General features: G+C 31.7%; 1 protein-coding gene across 1 annotated transcript in view; it reads right to left on the bottom strand.

Annotated features, from left to right (window-relative positions):
• Positions 1-24,878, bottom strand: part of LOC129218040 (syntaxin-binding protein 5-like) — a 215,511-nt gene that overhangs the window by 28,919 nt on the left and 161,714 nt on the right. The window contains exons 22-24 of the mRNA XM_054852219.1: positions 21,987-22,109; positions 17,277-17,405; positions 11,375-11,527 (exon numbers count right to left, since the gene is read on the bottom strand). Coding sequence (XP_054708194.1) covers positions 11,375-11,527; positions 17,277-17,405; positions 21,987-22,109 — 405 coding nt within the window. The remainder of the gene's footprint in view (positions 1-11,374; positions 11,528-17,276; positions 17,406-21,986; positions 22,110-24,878) is intronic.

Below are 24,878 nucleotides of genomic sequence, written 5' to 3'. Positions count from 1 at the left end.
CAATATAAACCAGACAAACAACCATCAAGGCATGTATATGTACGTTCCCCGTGTACTGTGTATTTTTTCAGTGTTAAATTTGAATTTTAAATATAAAAGGGATTAAAAAAAAAGTCAAAGAGGAAGTAATTTGCATCTAGAGAGACAAAGAAAAAGCCAGCAAATGAGATCAACAGCATAACAGATGCTCTGAGGTACGAGGTTCCGAAATTTCGAAAGAAGGCAGAACTGCTCTTATGGCTGAAAGCGCTGCCAAAAATTTAGGTTTTGAGGTATAAGAAGGATCAATGTACAAGGCAGGGATGACTGTTCAAGAAAATATAAGTATAGCATACCATTAAACAACTCAGACTGCCCGAAATGCAACTGCAAACTTTAAACACACTTTTCTGGAATCTACCCTTATTTCAGGTAGATAAGCGCGGCTTATACGTGTTTTAAAGTTGAAATTTAACATCTACGGCGTATCTGCCAGGGCGGCGTACCCGAAGAAGTTTTTCCTCCACCCTTCTTTCTTAGTGTTTCTCATGTTCACCCAATCGAGGGGCAATTTTAAAATTCATTAAAATACGCAAGTAGAGCTCTCAAATTGCACCATGAAACAGGTTTCTCATCAAATTTAATTTCTCACTCCCTTAAACCTGTGTTAAACCCTTATCCATGATGCAACTTTTCACCCGATTCCCTCCAATTCCGAGCTAGTCCAATATGCCTCAAGTGCTTTGACCAAGTGCTTCGTTATCATTTCTATTGTCCACCCGCTACGCCAATGTAGTCCAAGATTATAGCTTCGGAACAATAAACTTGAGGGGAATTGGTCTTCCGACCAATAGGAAAGCATCTGAGTGCACATGCAAATCCAACATGGCTGCCTGCTCGAATTCTAAGTAAAGGACTATTATTAAATAATGGACTTTATTAGCGAGAAAAAATGCCGATGGGATGTTAAAAGTCCCTTGCACTGCATGAAGATTTATAGGATTTGGTTAATGAGACAGTATTTCCAAGGAATTGATTCATCAGCGATTGCCGAAAGCATGCATACTCCTTACATACTGTAAACATATCCTTTTCGATATTTATTTATTGCTTGATATAGTGCCCGGAAGAAAAATCTTAAATGCTGTGATGTCTTTAGTTTTATTGTTGTTTGTTCTTAAATTTTGCATGAAAATTGGGCTAATTCTTACATTAATTCGTAATTGTGGTTGAAGGTACATTGGCGACAATACACTGTACAGATCAACGCCAAATGATTGTTTACATTTTACTGAATCCTTGTCAAATTTAGGAAAAAATAACAATAATCTTACATTGATTATTTGACCCATTATTTCTCATAGTACGTAGTGTGCAAAATGTAACACTGTTTACATTAAACCGTATCATATAAACAGTAGGCTGGTGCTTGATATATAATTTTTATATTAAATGTTTGTAAAATAGTTTTTGAGGTGTTCTAGAATGGTGAGAAATTCATTGGCAGACTTTTTGTACAGATCTCAAATGATTTGATTGAAAGAAAATAATCCTTAATTTCATACAATTCAAAAACAACTTTCCATTTTGCAGTGCTAATAAATCGATATCAATCCTGCTTGCAAATAATTATCATTTTGTCTTGCTTTTAGTGTTTTGTTGAATATCTTTGTAGTCTGGTTTCACAAACTAGATGTTTTTTTACTTGAAAGTGAACAATGACAAGATTTTTTTTAAGGAAGGAAGAAAAAAAATAGCATACGGAACAAAAAAAAAGTGTATCAAGATAAAGTCCTTTTTTTTTCAAACATTATAAACAAAAACCATCGGCGATGAAAAAAGTAAAATGAGCCCGTATGAAGGGATAAAAACTTATTTTAGCAAACCAAGTATTTGTTTTGAGAGCAGACGATCCAAACTGTAAGGCAACCCACAATAGTAACAATGAGGTCAAGGTTTATAAACAAGTCTGAGCTCTGCCGATGTTGGCTGGTATTGAGGATTGCTTGAACTTGGGCGTTGCTTGGACTTGTCTCAAGTTGGATCGTGTGATAAGCGCTTTAGTTTGCGCCGATTTTAAGGCTGTTCAGTGTTGTTCTTTCCAGTGTCGCCAGATTCGTGATGGCACCATACGTTTCACAAGGCTGAAAAAAGGAGGAATCACTAGCTTGTCTGAGTTAAGAGTCCCTACAGTCTGAATAATGTTTTAAAATGTCTCAATGATGATAAATTTAAAAAAAAATCAATTGATTAAAGATAAACAATTTTTCGATGAACTGCTAAGTATAACACAATGATTTTAAAACTTCTCATCCAACCAAATGTAGGTGTCATCTGGCAACACTAGTTTTTTGTGTAACTGTAACATTTTCCGATCTTTTTTTTTTACACGAAGTTTACTCCATTTCTCTCTATTAACAAGTGCAGTCGCTTATTTCGTTCCAACTATAATAAATGATCGCATCCATACATATGGTATATATAGAGATATCATCAGTTGTTTAAATTTATTAAAATGAAAGATGTTTCTGGGCTAAAGTTTAGCACTGAAAACAGGACAACGGGTTATTGTTTTAAGCTATTTAAATCTCAGGCTAACATGGATACTAAGAAAAATTATTATTTTAGCAGGGTAGTGGGAACTTTGGAACAGCTTACTGGAAGAGGTGGTAATGAGTAAGGGAATATATAGTTTTAAGATGGCCATTGATCTTCACTGAGGCTTGTAAATTGACTAAAACCAGCCTAGCAGGGTCCAGAGCCTGTTGCTGGTCGTCACTTTTGTATTTGTATATATATATATATATATATATATATATATATATATATATATATATAGAGAGAGAGAGAGAGAGAGAGAGAGAGAGAGAGAGAGAGAGGGGGTAGGGCGCCATGTTTTGATATGCTCTTCTGCAGCGACTATACAATGAGGCGACTTATCCGATAAACTTTGGTTCTTAGTTCGTAAATTATTGCACATGTGACGTATATTATAGGGCAGCTTATCTACCCAAAATTACTGTACTTTTTTCAATAGAGTTGACAAGATATCTCAAGTTCTAATGCATCGAACTATTTGAAATTTGGTATAGACTTTTTTATACTATCAAAATTGTCTCCAAGTAGGGGTTTCTGTATTTTTGTTTCTTTACAATTTTTGAAAAAAAAAAAAATACCAAAGTTGAAAAAAGGAGTCAAAAATGACATTTTTTTCCCCCAAAAATAAGCCATTTTGTGCATTTTTTTTCCAAATAGGCTATATCCAGTCCTACTTCCTTGTTTAATAAGACTCAACCTTCATTTTATGTTTGAGATTACTAGGAGGATTGGAATCTTGTCCACCAGTAGACACCTTTTTTTTTCTGAATCCCCACTTTGGCGGCCTCAACTGATATCAATTTTGAATTTTTTTTTCTGATTATTTAACATTTTTATACTTCTCAAGTATCAATGAAAAACTAATAAAAAATCGATAATAAAAATGGTTACAGATTTTTTTTATTACCCCCGCAATATTGCCTCAAAATTGAGCCTCTAGACTAGAATGCCTCCTTAACTTTAGGTATAAGCTACCATTTATTTGCTTGTATTGTAGCAGATGGTGTGTGTTGCCCAGTGCTGTGATTATCTGTAAATATTCAGAACTTATATATTCCTCTCTTAGTTTAAATTAATTATTTTTTGGTTTTTCAACCATAGACGGAGTTTCTACTGCTCCATTTATTAAATAATTTTTTGCCTTCCATTTAATTTTTTGTGCTATCCTAAAGTATATGTATCCAAGTTCAAACTTGGCAGTGGATTAGTTTTGCGCAGTCTCATTGAGTTGGCTTTTATTGTTTATTTTTCAGTGAAAATTTCGAGCTATAGCATTTCTGAGCACCTTTTTGTGGTTTGAACGTATTATTCGAACAAAAACAGCCCAATTGTGACTCAAAGAAGGTTTGCGACTGAGATTAAGCTTAAGACAACAGACAGACTCACTTCTGAACAATATGTGGAAATTTTGGGAAATCAGTTCATTTCAGCAATTCAAAGTGAGCTGGATTTCTAAAGTACGTTGCTCATGCAAGACTGCGCACCAACTCATCATACCAAGGAAGTGCTTGATCTGCTTGAAGAACACCTTAATGAGTGGATTTTGGCTTTAGGGTAAACGAAATCTATTAATCTCTAATCGAAATAATTATGCATCCAATTCTCCTGACTTGAACCCATACGATTCATTTTTGTGGGGTTATACCAAACACACAGGTTACTCTTGAAACCCCAAGAGAATTGAAGACCTGAAAACTGTGATTCAAACTATTATTGGAAGCACTGAAACTTCGACCCTTCAGCAAGTGATGCAGAATTTTGCTATTCGTTTGCGCCTTATTATAGCTAGAGATGAAAGACACATTGAACATGTATCAAACAAATTCCCATGCATTGTACTTTGTTTTAGAATTTAAATAGAATTTTTTGAGTTAGTAGTTTTTGATAAATTAATTTTTAACATCAGAGCGTTAATTACTGGTCATCCTGTATATACATATACAGGGTGAGTTTGATTGAATCTGCTATACGAAAGGAGGTGATAGAAGAGTCCAAGCGGAGCATAGAACCACCCATTATCGTGTCCAATCCTTAACCGTAACCGAGTTATGGTAGATATAAGGAAAATGAATATTAAAAATAAATAAATATTTAAGAACACGACCGATTTCTGAAATCCCTGTAGCACCTACACACAAAATAAATTAATATTTGGAAAGAGCAGACTAAATCCTACAAAATGACACTTTTCCTATCAAGATAGTCGCATTTTGCAGCAAGCTACAAGCTTTGAAACATTGGACACACTCAGGATTGAAATGATGCCAAAGTTTTCAATCGACATTTTCAAAAAAAAAAAAAAAACCATATGAGCTACAATCAGGCAAATCCATCAAAACTGACCAATTTCACTAACTTTCGGATGATACAACAACAAATCATATTGTTTGAAGCAGTGTAAAAATCTGTATTCATTGAAAAATTAAAAACAGAGAAGAGTCCAACTTTTCTGTTTTAAATTTTCATTTTCACACAAGCATGTTGCTTTCTTTGTTTAAGAAAATGATATTTTTGCATCAGAATAATAATTTTAACATTTTACTAAGTGAAAAAATACAAAAAAAAAACAATAAGTAGAAATAAAAGAAGCATTACTTTCCCGTTCTTTTCACAAAGAAAAAATCAGTAGTAAAAAAGTTACACTAACATCAATGAGTACATTTAATCAATCTTCAAAATAAACAATAGATGCTGAAATTGGTCGACACCACACCTGATATATGCCCTTTCCTTATTGAGAACGGAAACAACCGTTGCTCTAAGTGAAATTTAATTTCTTAGTTTCACTACTGTTCTATCAAGCCGGTTGCTAAATTCTTGCAAACTGGCTACCTGTGCTTTGTAAACTTCTTGTTTTAAGAATCCCCAAACAAAGAAGTCCACTGGAGTCAGGCCTGGTGGTCTAGGTGGCCAAGAAATGACGACCAAATAATTGGTGATACTGTTCAGTCAGAAAATCCTGAATGGCATTTGAAGAATGTGTAGTGGCACCATCATGGTGGAAAAAGATTTCCGCTCTCTCTGAAACAGGAATAGCATCTAGTAAGCCTGAAAAAATGATGTTCAATAAACTCTAAATATGTGTTTCCTGTTAAGCTACTTCGATACTCTTGTTTTGGTGCAATGTTTTCATAATGTTACATTGTGAAAGTTCACCTTCCCTAGCAATCGTGAGTGAACTCACACTTGGGTTTTCCAGTACTCAGTCCAGCACATACTCCTCAACATCAGCAGAACCGTGATCCTGGCCCCTTTCCTGGTTTGGAGAAAGGAATCATTTTCCAGCACGATGGAGCCCCTACACATTCTTCAAATGCCATTCGGGATTTTCTGACTGAACGGTATCCCCAATGATTTAGTTGTACAGTCCTCATTCCTCGGCCATCTAGACCACCACACCACCAGACTTGACTCCAGTGAACTTCTTTGCTTAGGGGTTCTTAAAACAAGAAGTTTATAAAGCAGAAATAGCCAGTTTACAGGAATTGAGCAATCCACTTGACGGAACAGTAGTGAAACAAAGAAATGAAATTTCACTTAGAGCAACGGCTGTTTCTGTTTGCAAAAAGGCAAGGGCATCAGGTATCAGGTGTGTTGGCGACCAATTTCAGCATCTATAGTTAATTTTGAAGATTGATTAAATGTACTCATTAATGTTAGTGTATTTTTATTTTTTATTTTTCTTTTGTGAAAAGCACAGGAAATTAATACTTCTTTTATTTCTACTTATTGTTATCTCTTGTGTTTTTTCATTTAATAAAAGGTTAAAACTATTATTCTGATATAAAAACATTATTTTCTGAAACAAAGAAAGTAACATGCTTACATGAAAAAGAAAATTTAAAACAGAAAAGTGCGACCCTTTGCTGGTTTTCCTTTTTCAATGAATGCAGATTTTTACACTGTTTCAAACAAAAGCCTGAATTTTTGCTGAAACAGTAGTGGAGCTCAATATGATTTGTTGTTGCATCATCTGAAAGCTAGTGATATTAGTCAGCTTTTGATAGATTTGCCCGATTGTAGCTCAAACAGTTGTTTTTGAAAATTTCGATTGAAATCTTTGGCACCAATTCTGAGTGCGTCCAATGCTTCAAAGCTTATAGCTTGTTGCAAAATGGGACTATCTTGATAGGAAAAGTGTCATTTGGTAGGATTTAGTCAGCTCTTTCTAAATATGTACTTATTTTGTGTGTAGGTAATACATTAATCTTAGAAATTAACCCGCTTTTTCAGAATTTTGTTTTCTTACTAATTTTCCTTATATCTACCATACCTCGTTTATGGTTAAGGATTGGACACGATAATGGGTGGTTTATGCTCCACTTGAGTTCTTCTATCACCCCCCTTTCGTATAGCAGATTCGATCAAACTCACCCTGTATATATATATAAACATCATTAAAAAAACTAGAAGACAAAGTTACAGAACAAAATAGATAAATTACACAGATGAAACCAGAACACCTCAGCAGTGGAAACTTCACCCTTTTCCACTATTCCCAATCGATAAAAGCCCCCCCCCCCCTTTTTTTTGGAAAGTGAATTTTCTTTTAATAATCCCAATCCCAAATATACCCCCTCCCTCACCCCTCACCCACCTGAAAAATTTTTTGGATCATCTTCATTTCCTATCACTAAAAAAAAAAATGCTGCATATTTTCTTCTTTATTTGGCAAGCATTTTTAGACGTTTGGTTTCCCTCTCCATGTGCAGGTTTTCTTTCCCAAAAAAGAAGAAAAGAAAGCACTATGATTTAAACAAAATAAAAGAACAATCTTGGGGGGCAAAATAAAAACCCGGTTTCTGCGTTTTATTCCTTTCAAAATGTCTAGACGCCTTTTGATACAAGGAAGCCTTTTCTTATTTGTTCATATGTGTTTCAAAAGAACTTTATACAATAGGGAAGTTGCAACCTATTAAAATTCCTATTTTGTCTATTAGATATTAACAGACTCTCAAAACTCAGAAATTCACCAACGCCGTATTTTAAAACACAACGACTAATTTTTAATGAATTTTTAAAAATCCCACGCACAAAAAAGCGCGCCTTGAGGTGACGTCACATGGCTGTATGGAAACTCACTCCGAGCGAGGTCCCATGTTAAGACTATGAGCACATAGTACGCTCTGCATTTAAAGCCTTGAAATGTATTAACTAATCCGTTTAATACACAATGGAGGCTGGTTTCATGAAAGGACAGTCCAATAACCTTCCTGAAGTGACTTCGATGATGATTTTTGACTTTTTCCGGGAGGACGAGAGATTCAAAGTTTAATAAACACGGGGAGAATGAGCAACGTTACTTGCAAGCGGGGTGTATGGTAACCTTCAGTTTTCCCTTGAAAGTTTTTTGCTCTATTGGCGATAAATCTCTCTTTTTCTTTCTTTTCCTTTCCTTTTCTCTTTTATTATTTTCCATTATTTAAATTCCATTTAATTTTATTTCATTTTAAATTTTTGCGTTTTAACTTTGCAAAAAAAAAATGCTTTAATTTATTTTTTCACAAAAGAAAGGTTTATAGAAATGTATTTTGCAGCTAAACTGAAAATATATTCTTAAAGTATCACTTAGAATTAGTTAAAATTTCAAGATATTTTTCATACTTTTAAAGAAAGTATTAATAATGTTTTCATTATGATTAAAATGCATATGGTGATGTTTTTACCCCTTTCTATTTAAATTTAATGCATGGGATTTTAGTTCCTTTGCAATTTTTTAAATGTCTTCTATTCTTATTAACTATGTATTTTTAAAAGTGTTGTGAAAATTTTTTTTTCTTTTTCACCATAATATGCAATAATGAGCAAACCGGGGAAAAAAACAGTGGCCACTCATTTTCTTTCTTTCTTTTTTTTTCAAATTAATTCCCAGATGTTAAATTAGCAGTTACTACTTATTTTTGACATGTATTAATTTTTTTGAAGGGGGGGGGGGGGGGGTTTGCAGCAAAGTTTGTATGCACTAATTAATAAAGTTTAAGATTAAAAAGTAAGTAAATTCTCTTCAGTTGACAAAACATGAGTTGACATCAACAAAATGAAATGTTTAATATGAACTCAAATATTTTGTCAATAAACCACCAGATAAATCCACAGCTATCTGATTTCTATTTGGTACTAAAATCCATGCCACCGGACTAAAATAAAAAATGTCTTAATGTGGTGTAAAGGATTTAACTTTGAAACTTTAATGGATTTCGTTGTCAAAGGAAGGAAAAAGGAAACAAAACTTATACTAATTCAGCACTTAATATTACATAACCATTATACTATTTTAAATTTACATGCACTAAAAACAAATATCATTTAGCACCTATTAAAGTAAAGTTGAAATCAGTCATTGTGTTGGTGAGATATAATTGAAAATGTTAATCATCCCAAAATTCTAAAAGGAGTATTATAGTATGCAAACAGATAAAAGAGTAAAATTAATAAGGCACAGAGCTTTGGCATTGTTCTAGACCAGCAGTTCTAACCTTTTTAATGCTCCATAAAGTGGATAATACATAATCAAGAACTACCTCAAAGTTTATTCTGAAAATAAGTTAGCTATTGAATTTATTTATTCAAATTGTGCGTAAAACATAAATACTTTTGTTACTTCCAAGCACTTAAAAAAAAAAGTTTAAAACCATTATTTATTAAATTAAAAATTTGTCAGTGTGAGTTGATATTGCTTACTTCCAAAAATTTGTTTCATAAATATGTCGAGAAATTTTTACCCAAAACTAAAGTCTTCTTCTAAGTTCATAAGTTTTGCAATATGACAGGACAATGATCCAATCCGTGTAATTTTTAAGCATTATAAAATTCCATTTTGTCCTTGTCAGGGTAATCAATGAAATATCGTTTTCTCTGAGCCATTCTCTCTTCTGCATATAGCCAGAGCTGCCAACTGCAACGAAAAACCGTAGTTTCTATGAACTACAGCCTTGAACTACGACGCTATGAAATCATGTCTAAAACTTACGATTTTTTTTTCTTTTTACAGTTCAAATAAATAAATAAAGCATTACAGATAAGATCCATGTTAAAATAAATTACAAAATATTGCTTTTGTGCTTAGTAATGTTCCAAACATTTGTTTCAAAATAAAAAATATAAAAAAAATTGTTGTAATAAATGATTTAAAAAAAATCTTTTTTAAAAATAAACTATTACTTGTCCTACTGACAGGGTTGCCACTGAGTTCTGCTGCTAAAAATAGTTGCTTTAGTAGCCTGTAATATGAAAAAGCCTCTAAATAGTTGCCAGATGCAGACAAGAGTTTCCTTACTTGAATCAAATCCTTTTTTAAAGAAACTTTCTGGTATGATTTCTTGAGTCTTACTGTTAATTAAAAACATAAGACTGACAGCATAAAAAGAAATAGAAATGCAGCATTCGTAATATTTCCAATCACGTGAAAATCAGCTCTGGTTTCCAAAAATATTTCTCTTAAAAGGCTAAAAAAATTAAAAAGCAAAATTTTACTGACATTCATTCAGAATGCAAACAATAGTTGGTAAAAATAGTAGTAGCAGAAAAAAACTTTTATAAAGGAATCACAATCGGAAAAACAAAACTTTTTGTTCAAAAATATGAAAATCACAAATTTTTAATCGTGAATATGTTTATTACATTTAATTTTTCTAGTTTCTAAAGCGGTTATTTTCAAAAAAAAAAAGAAAGCGCTAAAATGTTCCTGTTTTTTATTTTTTTCCCCCCTGGAAACTAGGTGAATTTGTAAGCGAATTTTCAACTCTTTTGCTCTAAGGGAAAAAGAGAAGAGTTTTTGTGTATTTCAGTCACTTTTTCACTAAGGAAATCGCCAGGTTTTACAATTGATTGCAAAATAGTGGGTTTTGGCCATATTTTGGGTAAAATAATCGCTAGAGTCACCTTTGCTTCAAAATAGTAGCTTTAGTCGCCAGTGGCAGACCAGTATTGAAAATTTAATCTTAAATTATTCATTGCTTCTGCTACATTTATTATTAAATATTCCGCCCCCCCCCCTCCCCCATGGGTGCGCAAAACTATGCTACGATAAATGTTGGAAGCTCTGCATATAGCAAACCACTTTTTCCTAAGATTATTTCGTAGAACGCTAACAAAACATTTTCCGGGATTTCTCATTGAACTTGAAGTGCATTGGGGTACAAAACAATACTTGTAAGTACCAGTGCTTGCCATATTTAACCATAGAAAGAAAGGCAACTTGAAGGCAAAAATTGCAGACATTTCTCAAGTTTTCAGCGATGATGTTGTGAACTGTGGTTTAATCAAGTCCAACTTCATCTGCAACTATTCTCACACTTAAACGGTGGTCCGAATTTAGCACAACATGCATACGATCCACATTTGCATCTGTTCTGATGGTTGACGGACACCCTGTTTGAGATTCTTGCTCGACGCGCTCCCGGCCATCTTTGAAACACTTGTGCCACCAAAACATATGTGCTTTTGACAGACAATTATCTCTAAACACTTGCTTACAAATCTCTAAAGTCTCTGAGGCCAATTTACCAAATTCTACACAAAACCTAATCGTGTAAGGCTGCTCAAATGCTCCCTGCATTATGGAGCTAGAACCGATGTCTGCAACAGAAGTACACTATAACAACGATGCTTCCTGAACAAAGACTCCCAGGTGACTGCCGACCGGAGTGAGTCCCACCAGTAACCCTCACCACCGACCTAACTGATTTGTGCGCCCTTGGGAGGGACAGTCGCATCAGCAAAAAATGAGTTTCCTTACTTTTTATACAGACCCTGTATGTATACAATGCAAATATATACTGTAAATATTCATACTTACCATGGTCCTTTAATAGGTTAACTTCAGCTTTAACTGCAAAAGATGTTTCGGTGAGATTTATTTTGTGAATGCAAGCTTGAGAAGGAACAGACACAAGCAAGGCTTGCTTTTCAGAGCAAAGAAGTACGAGTTGAGAATCTGGAGCATCTGCAACTGAAAGAAATGCTTTTAGAATTTATATATGAATTCCGAGACATTTTAAATCAGGAGCGAGTCAGAATAGTACACTATAAGAATGATGCATAACAATATGATGCATAATTTATGACATATAACAAAATACTCTAAGGATAATTGATTTGAGAGTTGAATTAGGGAAATATCTAGGGAATGCGAAACAAAAATATGATTTTTAAAGAACGTTTACATTAATCTTTACCTATAAAATTATTAGTATAAAAGTGTAAAACAGGAAGTTCTTTTTTCTTCAAATACTGCGGTATTGGTCAATTGTTGCTGTTGGTTTATCATGAAATTTTATCACTTTTTTCTCATGAAAACATATTTAAAACTAACAGTTAAGTTAAACTGAATTATTTCAAACCATTATATGAACATTCAAGTAAATTTAAGACAATGTTTGAATTTTTTTATTAGTTAAGATTTTTAATTTTTTTGCGCAAGTTTGTTCTAAAGTAGATGATGGAGCATTTGTGAACACAACATCTAGGGACACATGTGAACAGTTCCTTTTCTTTTCCGAAAACATTTAGAAGTTATATTTTTTGATAGAAATACTTCAGATTTCTCTCCTTGTATTTTCAATTATTGAAATACAAATAATCTCCAGATAAAGCTTTGTTTTACTTCCAATTTTACCTTTGAATATTAAACAACTAGTGTATTAGTGTGACTTTTCATTATTCTTTAAATCCCTCTCTCTCTTTCTCTTTTGTCTTTTCTTCTGTTAGAAGCATATTCCTTTGAAACATGTGTTTTTCTCTACTCTTCTGCGATTTTCCATATAATATTTTCATTCGGCATCGGCCCATCGGCCATTGCCATCGATCGAGCCCTACTAAAAACATACAGTCATGAAAAATTAAATATTTACAATTAGGTTTTTTAATAAATTAAATACCAAATCTCAGGCTAACACAGATATTAGGAAAAATTATTATTATAGCAGGGTAGTGGAACCTTGGAACAGCTTACCAGAAAAGATGGTAATGAGCACGGGAGTAGATAGTTTTAAGAGGGCCATTGATTTTCACTGGGGATTGTAAATTGACTAGGACCAGTCTAGCTGGGCCAAGAGCCTGCTGCTGGTCATCACTTTTGTATTTGTATTTGTATTTTTTTTTGCATAATATTTGTCTGCAAAACCTCACTCCAGGTGAGTCCTCACTACATTTTCCTTGAACGCCACCACTCCACACATAAAGGTGCTCAAAAGGATTTGCACAACGGCGCCGACCAGGCTTGGAGTGGGCCTGATAGTACCTACTGAGTATAAGTACCTAGCCTTTAGTGGGCGAGATTTTTCTAGTTTTCAAATGTTTCTATGTCAAAACCTAGGCAGACAAAAAAGAACATTACATACATTTACCATGTTGAACTTTATTAATCACTCAAGATGATAAATGGTAATTAAACTTTAAAACGTTTTTAAAAAGAGGTAAATGATGGACTAATAAAATTCTTTATGCAATTTCAAGCAGAGGGCAACTTGTAGCCTCAGACGACAATAGGCCAGATCAGGTTTTGAATGTGTTTTCTAGGTTAAAATGAGGTGGCCCTTAGTTGTACCCCGTGGGGTACAACTATGGGCCACGGGGAAAAAATTCTCCTTCCTCTTCTTTCCAAGTTAGATTTTTTTTTAACATTTCATTTTAAAGATGAGATGTATAGCTTCCATTGCTAAAGTTCTCAAATTTCTAAATCAAAAATGTATGTGGAATTTTCATTGGAAACATCAAAAAGTGGTCCACAGTTGGACCATTTTACGGTAGTGAACGATTTCAATCGTTCTTCCTCTTTTTCTTTCGTCAGTCTCTTAGGTGTTGGGTCCGGTAGGTGTTGGGGAGTTGCGAACTCCAGCTCCACTATGGCCAGGGTTTATTTTTAGTAATTTATTTTGAGTGTTTATTTATTTTAGTTTCGATGGACCAATAAATTTTTGATAAACTTTTAAACAAGTTTCAAATGTTCATTTCTTCACATTGACATTAATTCTGCATCTTCTACTGTGTGGTGTCATCCCTGCTTGTATAAGCACATAATATTGTTGACTGACTTATGGAACTTAGCCTTTTCGGCTCTCCGTTTAAACATCGTAAGTTATCAGAAATATCTTTCTTCAGATAAGGAGACCAAAACTGAACAGCATACTACAAATGAGGTATTACTAAACTCCTATATAAAGGCAGAAGAACCTTCTTAGACTTGTTTGTAATACATCTATTGATAAACCCAAGCATTCTGTTGACTTTATTACTTACAATGCTGCATTGTTGACTAAACTTGAAGTCCTGATTTATTAAGATACCCAGATCAATAACATTCTCTGCCAGACAAATAACTGAACCCTGTAAATGATAACTCGTACGCTTATTTCCATGGCCTAAGTGTAGCACTTGACATTTCCTTAACTAACTGCCATACCCCACTTATCCGCCCACTTAGAAATATGATCTAATTTCCTCTTGAAGCTGTTTTACTTGTTCGTCATTTTCGACAATCCTTTACATCATCAGCAAAACAATTCATGCTTTCAGAAATATTTTCATTGATGTCATTCATAAAAATAATAAACAAGACAGGCCCTAAAACTTAACCCCGAAGAACCCCGCTTAAAACATCACACCATTTAGAATGATTTACCCAGGGATTCCCTCTCTTACGATTTCGAGTTCTTCTGCCCCTTCAAGTTCTTCTGCCCTCATATAGAAGTTTGATAAGACCTCATTTGGAGTATGCTGTTCAGTTTTGGTCTCCTTATCTTAAGAAAGATATTAATGTATTGGAAAGAGTTCAAGGCTAATAAATGGACTTTCTCATTTAGACTATGATTCCAGGCTTAGAAGGCTAAAAATGTACAATCTTGAGCAAAGAAGAGACCGAGGGGACATGATTCAGTTATTTAAATTTATTAAAATGAAAGATGTTACGGGACTGAAGTTTAGCACTGAAATCAGGACAAGGGGTCATTGTTTTAAGCTATTTAAATCTCAGGTTAACATGGATATTAGGAAAAATTATTATTATAGCAGGGTAGTGGAACCTTGGAACAGCTTACCGGAATAGGTGGTAATGAACAAGGGAGTAGATAGTTTTAAGAGGGTCATTGATCTTCACTGGGGATTGTTCACTTTTGTATTTGTATTTATATTACGATTTCCTCACCCTCCAAAAATCTGTATTCTTAGAAAAGTGGAATAAGTCAATTACTGCACTATATTTTGAACACTTTCTTTTACACACATGCATAAATTGCATAAATGTCAAAAATTTTGGTTACTATTATCGGAAAAAAAAACTCATGTGTACAACTTGAAATTTTTAATGAAGAATTCAACTTCTACATAGTAACTAGCTTAAATTCAGCAGTATAAATAAGTTACATCTATATTTATACTTGAATGTTAACATTGAATAAATGTTCACAAAAAAAAAATAAAAAATAAAAAAAATCACACATTTTGTTCTGTTTTAATATTTTCTCACAAAATATAGTTTGTAAAAAATAGTTTTGAACAGTTTCAGACAGAATGGTAAAACCTTGCCAACCCTGATTTCATTTGCACAGATGCATAAATATAGGGAAATTTGGTTACAATTATCAAGAAAAAAATTTAAAAAAAATTAAACTCATGCATACAAATTGCAAATTTTAATCAAGAATTCAATTACTCTGTTAATAGATTAAAATCAGTTACATCAATAAGTTGGATGTTCACACTGAATAAATGTTCAATATAAAACATTACTTTGATACTTTTAATTCTTTTTTTGATGTTTTCTCACAAAATACAATTTCTCTGAAAATATAGTTTTGGACACTTTCGGACAGTTTTGGACACAAAGGTTTTGAACAGGACAGTAAAAACCAGGGTTTTTACCGTAGTTTGTACCGTTGTGTCCAAAACCTTGCCAACCCTGTATTAAGCATTACTTACTATACATCTCTTCATTTTATCTGTACATATATCATTGTGAAAACTTTACAGAGTGGGTCCATCTACTAAATTAAGGCACAAGCTGCCACTGGGTCAATACCCTTAGGGGCTTTTCGCCAGTGAAATGGGATATTTACGCTTACTAGTAACAATGATAACATTTTTTAAATTAAAAAAAGCCAAAGATGTCTAAATTTAAATTTTGAGATATAAAATTGCTCTTTTCTACACATTGAGGGGAAATTTTACACTATTTTTTTCTTTTATTTAAGCCAGATTGCTGAAAATGCGTCATTTGACACATTTTCAGCAGCTTTTATTTTTGAAGTAGACTGTGCAAAGCCAGGCAATGCAGCTAGTAAATACTTAAATTGGGTCAATTAATTCACAAAATAAACAATGAAGATGAAATTAAGTTTTATCTGTATACGAATTAAATAGCAAATCTCAAGCTTTTGAACTATCATGAACTTCTAACACCTACTTATGTGGTTTAAAACTATCTGGAATGCTTTAAATCATCTGTAAAATTTATTTACTTCACTTCTTCTCAAAAACCAAAAATTATCAAAACATATTAATGCAATTTAAGGTAAATAGAACATTGTACTCATGATTTTAAAGTATGCAGACTGATCCTAAAGTGCAGACTTTTGGTATCAAATAAACAATTCTTACTTTTTTCTATTTATTTATTTATTAATTTTTTTCTTATTTTTATTTCTTTATCACTCATTGAGTCTTGGTTTCAGTGCCAGCACACAATATTTTTAGTTGAATAATGTAAAGTACTTTTTTCGTTTACATTTAAATGTAAAGACCCAACTCGTAATGAAAACCATTCAGGAGCATTACGCGTGTGACATCTTTCAAAAAGCTTTGTTAAAAGTTTTCTGCTGAATGTTTGAAGATGAAAGTCAGGTAACAGGTATTACGGATCAAGTTAATTTATGATATGAGATATATTTCTTCTAGTCCCCCAATTTGACCTTGGAGGAGAACTTTTGCTCCTTTTGCATTAGCAAAAAAAAAAAAAAAGAAGACCTGCATATTTTGGTGGGTTAAAAATTTATCAAAAGTCTTTACTAAAAAAATTGAAACATAATGAAAGTAAAGCATCTGTGTTCATGATATATTTGAGTTTTCAAAAAAAAAAAAAAATACGATTAAGTAAAAGATAGCTCTTACATTTATTTCACTAACAGCACCTTTGTTTTATTTTTTAACTTCATCTAAATGTTACCAAATAAGGAAAAAATCTGATATAAAAATATTTTAATCTCCCAACTGGTGCTGACCAAAAAAAAGCAGAGTTTCTTTTTCTTTTTTTTTTGGTCAAAAAACAAGGTTTGTTTCTATATTAAGTGAAAAAAAAAAAAAGAATAACTTTTCAAGGAATTGCCCAATAATTGTTAAATAAAGGTGTACATATTGTTCGTAACTTTTCATATCTGATGTCATTCTATATTAAACATAGGGAAAAAAAGGGGCCTACTTTTAAATCTGCAACGTTGCACTTTGTACTTCAACTTATCGTAACTATTCTAGTCTATATATACAGGGTGTTTGAGAGAGAACTCCTCTACTTTGAAATGACATAGCAGCAAAACCGTGTGAGATAAAAAGGTGAAACAAGTTGCATGTTGCACCGGCACTTTGGTTTTATACACTGGTTTTCAAAAATAGTTCAAAAATTCAGAGAGCGCTATAGTCAAATAGTTTTTAATTTGTGCATGGATGTGCTTATTGAATAGAGATTGCAATACATATAAATCATACATTACCTTTCTTATCCTGGTCAGAAAGGGATTTGTTTTCAGATTTAAACCCGTCAAATTGGGGAAGAATATTATTTCCACAGGAATCAAGGAAAGATATTGAAAGAATTGATCCTTTCATTCTATACACTGTACCTGTTAAATAAAAGTTGCATTTAAGTTTCTGTATCAGTGCTCGCACTTAGATAGGGAAAAAACTCATTTATTATATTTATTATTCAATCGTTGATTGCTAAAGATAAAAACCATTCTTTATTTTAATGTCTGTTGCAGTCCCACTAATGAAACTTTTCAGATTCAATAAAAAGTGTTTATTTTATAAATAAATGAATTAAATTCTACAAGAATTTTATGACTAATTTAGCCAAAAGGAGGATCGTTACTTTGTCTTAAATTATGTTTAATTTTACTGCTAAAATTATATAAAAAAAAATGACTTGCACCCTTTCAATAACTTGAAAGTCTAGTTTGGAGTGATAAAAATTTAAATCAAGAAAAACAGAGTAATTTTAAACTGATTACTGATAATCACATACATTATTTCTCAGATGTGCTTTTGTGACAATTCCATATTTTTCTCAATATTATGTCAAACTTCATAAGAAAAGCATCATTTTAAAGATATTATTCACCGACTTCGGGAAAAAATGCAGAAACAATTCACAATTTGGTTCTTTTGTCAAAAAAAAACAAAAAAAAAAAAACTGATTTATTCTGATTTATACTCAGCATTGCTTCAAGGCACAGCATAACGCAATCAAGACACATTGGTTCAGATGGTTAGAGCATTGTACTAATGATGTAAATATTGTGAGTTTGAATTTCCAATGACCGAAAAATATCATTTTAATGATTTTCTTCAGCAGAACTCTGATAAAAAATTAAATATATATATATATATATATATATATATATATATATATATATATATATATATATATATATATATATATATATATATATATATATATATACAGTAAAACCTGTAAAGTTGACCACCCTTGTAAGTTGACCACCTGTCTAAGTTGACTGCTATTTTCTGGCACAAAATTAGATCAATATCATATAATTTAACCTCTATAAGTTGACCACCTGTTTAAGTTGACCGCAAAAGTAGTGCACCGCAAGTGGTCAACTTACACAGGTTTTACTGTATATATATATATATATATATATATATATATATATATATATATATATATATATATATATATATATATGGAACAACCAACATTCGAAATTTTAAACGCTTATGCAAAATAACAAGAACTGTTGCGACACATGAAAATTTTAGAAAATATCTCACAGTTATCACATGCAGGAACTAATCAAAACCCAATCCAGTTCAGATGAGTGAACCGCCCGAATGACGTCACTACGGATTTAACGTTGTTTGTTTGTTTACATCGGAGGAATTTGTCCGAACCCGATCTGCATAAGGCAAAAACATGTTTTAGAAGAAATAACACAGTTGGTTTTTTTTTTTTTTTAATTTCATTTATCTGATAGAAAACTTGACTAAAATGTTAACAAGCGGTCCCATTTTTGCCACATGCAGAACCAAAAGTTACACAAAAATATTTACATTAATTTAAAAAAAAAAATCCATTGTATTCACATATTGATAATAAATCAAACTACGTAAAACCTGTGAAGTTGACCACCCTTGTAAGTTGACCACCTGTCTAAGTTGACCTCTTTTTTCAGGCACGGAATTAGCCTTTATCGTATAAATCAACCTCTGTAAGTTGACCACCTGTTTAAGTTGACCACTAAAATAGTGCACCGCAAGTGATCAACTTACACAGGTTTCACTGTATATGAATTTCAAAAAGTTTATATACACAAAAAATTTCAAACTATTACAAATATAAATTTAGATTATATTTTCCCCAAAAATGCTATCACAAAAATTTTTAAGTTGCATTTTAGTATATGGCTTTGTCAAGGCATCAGCTTAATTTAATTTCGAATTCACATATACTAGTTTAGATAGTTTTTCATTTACCAAATTTCTCAAAAAATAATATTTAATGTCAATGTGTTTATTCCGCTGGTTCTGTATAGGACTTTTAGAAAAATCTATTACAGCAATGTTATCACAAAAAAGCAGCTTCTGTGAGTGTGACACACTTAGCCTCCATAGTAGAAAGATCAATACATTTATGCTTAAAAGTCTTACACATAATAGGAGTGTTATCTAACAATGTAATGTATCCCCTTATGAATGAAACCCTATCATCTCTTTGCTGCCCAATCAGAATCTGAATAACATTTGATAAATTCAATTTGAAATTTTTAGTATACAAAACATATCCAAGAAGACAGAGCAAACCATGCCAATGTTTCATCCCAGTATTAGATTGAAATTGTGAGAAAATGTTTAATGTATATATTATGTCAGGGCGAGATCTATTTGCCAAATACGCCAAACAACCAATTAAATTTCTATATGGTAAAGATTTACATTCTTCCGGCTCTGACACACTATTAGGAGAATCAGTTTTAGAATAAATTACACCATTTGTAATAGGGAGGTTGCTAATAGGAATATTAAAACTAGAATACACCTCAACAATTTAATCAATATGCATTGTTTGATGAATATACCAATTCCCATTAATATTTTCAAATTCAACCTCCAACAATTTTCTTATCTCCCCCAAAATTTTCAATTCAAAATAATTTCTCAAAACACTCACAATTTCATCTAAATCAGATTTCAATCTACCAAAAAGTATGATGTCATCAACATAAAACAGAAGAATAACTTTATTTTCATAAATGGGTCATTCCATGTCAAGTGATCCAAAATTTAAGAAATTTTTCCCCTCATCATTTTGTATTTCTTTGAAATTTGGCTCATCCATTGTACCCCTCAAGTTAATCAAAAGTCCAAATTTTTAGATTTTTATCTCTTTAATTTTTTATTTGTAAGACTTTTGGAAAACCCCTCTTTTTTTCATGGATACTTGAACATAAAAATGACGATAACTCAGCACCAAATACAGATAGAAAGATTTGGCAAAAAGCATTTTAAAGTACATTAATTGCTGTTTAATATGATATGCAACATGACTAATTTCATAAAAAATTTCATTTTTTAAAAAGGAAATTTTTAAATTTACAATTTAAATTGCTCAGAAAATGTATAAGGAATTTCTTTTAAAAAATTCTCAAAACTTTGTGTGTGTTTTATCTTTATTTGTACAAAATTTCAAGTTGGGATCTCAATGGGATCATATTTTTTTGAATTTTTGAATAAAACTTGACATAAGAAATAATGATATTTTTCAGATTCTAGTTAGTTAAATATGGGGTTCTCTTACTGGTGATGGTCTAGTGAGTTGAAAGTAAATATGGCTATGCTTGAAATAAGCTGGCATGAACTTGTAGATTGGTAAGCTGCTCTCTTAGCCTCTTGCTATGACATGGCTTTCTATGTAGGAGGTGCTGGATGGAGGCCCTTTAGCTCAATCAGTAAGGGCGTTTTGCTGATAACTCAAAGAGCATGGGATATATTCCATAGAAATATTCTTTCTCTATCCTTTTCCTGTCTGGTTTTGCGGATCAAGTTTGATGTACATATTAATATGATTATGGTCAAAATTGCACTGAATAACTATCCTGGTATCAGTTATTTCCTCTTGCACTATGAGAATTTTCTGTTTATACTTAATGCTAGCAAAGGTAGTTCAGCTGACTAACGTTACTTTGCAAACACAAAAGTATGCTCTTAAAAATCATCAATAAAATAGCTTGCCTTAAACTATCCTTTGGTGTTCAATCAAATATTTAAACATCATGAATCTTGAGAACTGAAACGTTTTCATCCCATTCAATCATTTTTACCAAATCTCAATTTGAGAGTAAATCTTCCTAAAGAATGAAGGGCACCAGTTTTAGCATTAAACAGATTTCATTGGTTTCAACAGATTTGACAGTGAATTTTGATGTAATTACTCATTAGAGTTGGAATTTTACATGGTAATAATCTGTCCTATCTGTTTAACATTCGCTTCAGTGTCCCAAAATCCTCGTTGTCAAGGGTAAGCCAATGTCCTCTCAGAGGAAAATAATGAACAATCTTGTTATCTTTAAAAGTCTCACTACAGTGTAGTTCTTATTTTGACCAGCATATACATCATTGAAAGCATAGTTTCTTTACAGATTCTGGAATGATGTTAATAAAACTCATGAGAAATTAGCAGATATCATTCCAATAGTTTTCTACCTTACCCTTACCCATGCCTGTCATCTCAACTTTGTGTGTGTGGGGCGGGGGCAAAGGAAGTATATTAAATCCTAAATCTCCAAAAAAAAAAAATACATGCCCACTTATGTGTAAAATAATTAATTCTTCAAAGTTTGCTTCTACTGTGGTAATGCTATAGTGAAGGAGCCTTTCTACTTCATTCCACTGCTTGTTTTGAATTAATGCTTGTATTGAACATGATTTACGAATACTGTTCACAAATTTTCATGTTAGTTTACATTTTACAAAAAGGTGTCTCTCAGACATTTTACCACATATTGCAATGGGATCAAATAATGGTTTTTCTATTATTGGTTTTCTATGTCTAATAAGGCTTTTATTTGTTTTCACATTACTAAAGTAGTAAAAAATGTGTTTTAATTATGATACCACATACAATCAGCAATTTAAATGAATTTATTTATCCTAACAAATAATTAAATGATCAGAACATTCATTACCACTTGGGGAAACAATCACTGGTTGAGTATACCTCAGATCTGATTCAGGGGAGATAGTAAGCAGTATTACCAAAACGGAACCAAGGTTAGTACCCACCCATAATGTTGGTGAAGTTGTAAAATCTAAATACGAAAGAAAACATTTAAAATTATTAATAGGTAACAAAACTAAGCATTATATTATCACATCATATGTTAAATAGTAAGTACAGTAGCCCCTCATTATATAGCGCCTTGATATGTCGCTCATTCAGACATCTCTTTACTCTTGTCTCCTGAAATTACATACTAAAACCTAAAGAAAAAACTTAGCTTTAAGCTTTAAACCATTCATGATACATAAGGTATTACTCAGAAAAGGTCTCTTTCTACTTTATTTTGCAGTGAACAAGACAAAGGTTCTTCTGTCCTACTGAATTAGCTAGAAAAGCAGCAGCAATTCCTGTGATCCAAATGTACATACCGGCAGTATGTTTTAGTTTAAGATATAGTTTGGAAAGTACTTGATATTTGCTTTTGTATTGATACTTAGGCCTTTACAATGAGTGAAATACAGCAAGCAGGTGTCATACTGGTCCAAGTATTTACAGAAAAGATTTGTGTTTGGTTGCACAAATCGAGGTTTGCATCAAAAAAAAAAAAAAAAAAAAGGAAGAATGATCTGGATGGGTGAAAGAATTTTCTGGAAACAGTATGGTTGCTTTTACTTTTCACATCCTTTCTACTGCAAATCAAAGGGACTAGAAAGTGTATTGGGAATAAGAGGTTATTGGAATGCTCACTCTTATCTCATAGTTTCTAAGAAAGATCAACTTCATTCGCCATTTAATAATTGTACCTCTCTGATGCTGAAAATTTACTTAAATTTAAATCTTGTTAAAATTTTAATACATGTGATAGCACATTCGAGAGTTACATCGAAAACATTTGAAAGTCATGCCAAAAGGAACAAATTCTAATTCACTTGTATGTTGGATGGATAACTATTTTTAATGATCTAGGTTATATTGTGCTTTTGGATATATAGCACGCTTTTTCCTTGTCTGCTGAAAAGTGCAATATTAGGAGGAGTTACTGTAGTAATAAAACAGTCAAAACAACACGGGCATTAGAAAGTAGTTCATACAATACTATTAATAAGAGAAAAAATGAAAAGATATACACTTTCAAATGAAGTTAGTTCAGACTCAAAATATGAATTAATATATTCTTGTTTTCACAAGAAGTTGATATTAACTGCACAGAATTGTACTTGCCTTTAAATTTTTAATTCATTGCAATATATAAAAAGCAAAATAATAATAAATAATCTTAATAATAACAATAGCTTTTAAAAAGCTTATTTTGAACAGAAAATGTATTTATTATGCTTAAATTTAAACATTTACAAAGCAAGTAGGAGAATGTCGAGCAAAATGAAATGGTGAAATATTTACTATGCTTTTAGCGCCACCTGTCTAGTAATATTTTAGCTATGTAGCAACATATATAGTCTGTTCCAATCAAGAAAAACCTCTGAAAATCAAATATGATAATGCAAGCAATTTTCAAAAATTGACACTCATATTTTAATATTTTGCTGAGAGTTAAAAATTATTTTTGCTATTATTAAATGATAAAGTGCTTGTTATTAACATTTTAAATATTAATTGAGGCATTCTAACATTCAGTTCAGTATTTATTTGTTTAATATTAAGCTTATTTGTATTTTAAATGGTTTGTACACAGGTAGTCGAGAGTGCCGGGCACAGTAGATGGAGCAATGAAAAAGTTCATTTCATTTACTATTTAAATCTTTATTAAATTACTTACATGCTCATTTATTCATCAATTTATTTACATGTTTCCCTTATTTATTCATTCATTTACTTATTCCCTTATTCATTCACTAATTTACTCACTCATTTATCTATTTTCATGTATTAAATTATTTATTTATTCATTTATAATTTCATTCCCTTTTCATTTATTCGCTAATTCTCTTTTTTTTTATCTGATCAAAAATATCTTTATAATCAAATAGAAAATATTTCATTATAAAAACATTTTATTTTTCACTTTGCCCCATGAAAAAAAAAAGTGAAAAATTTTTGGAGGTGTAATTATTACCAAAATTGAAAAATAATGTTTCAATGCAAGTTTTATTTTAAATATATTGCTCTTTCTTAATGCACCGTAATTTTCAAAACAAATTTCCAACCTGTTTGTTTTTTAAAAAGTAAGTAATCTTAACTCTTTCATTTTGCCCCACATTCCCCTACTATTTAAATTAAATTAATTATTTTTTATTCTATCAAGATATTGCCTTATTTTGAAAAAAAAAAAATAGTAGCTTAATATTTTAGCATGTTTATACCTTAAAATTGTCAAGAGACCACAAAATACTTTTAGGCCCTATATAAAACAAAAGGGGATAGAATTATTTTAAAAATATATATTTGCTAATTTAGTATTCTGTTACGGTATTATGCATGACATTTGTTTTGTTTTGTGGTTTTTATTTGTAAAAAAAATACAGGTGTTTGAATTAGTCTATTTTGGTTAGTTAACACACATACTAAAACAGAAAGAAAAAGTATGAAAAGATCATTGTAGATTCTTACAATATATGTCACATATAATATATAATGCACGAGCTGAAAAGACATAATTTAATCAAAAAAATTATATTTTCAATTTGATAATATAAATATTTTGAAATGAAATGGTAATATATATTTAATTTGCATTTAAAATAACTTACAGATCAGACTAATACCAAATACAGCAAGTTCCAATAGATGCTAACATACTCTCTATACATAATTTATACTTTTATCTTTGTACCAAATTACAAAAGGATGCAAAGCAGACAATCTATCATTCTAATAAGAACTTTTCAGTTCATCTTGC

Source organism: Uloborus diversus, chromosome 3, assembly GCF_026930045.1.
Source record: "Uloborus diversus isolate 005 chromosome 3, Udiv.v.3.1, whole genome shotgun sequence".
Taxonomy (NCBI): Eukaryota; Metazoa; Arthropoda; class Arachnida; order Araneae; family Uloboridae; genus Uloborus; species Uloborus diversus.
The sequence above is the reverse complement of the archived record's forward strand: the minus strand, read 5'-3'. Positions and strand labels throughout refer to the sequence as shown.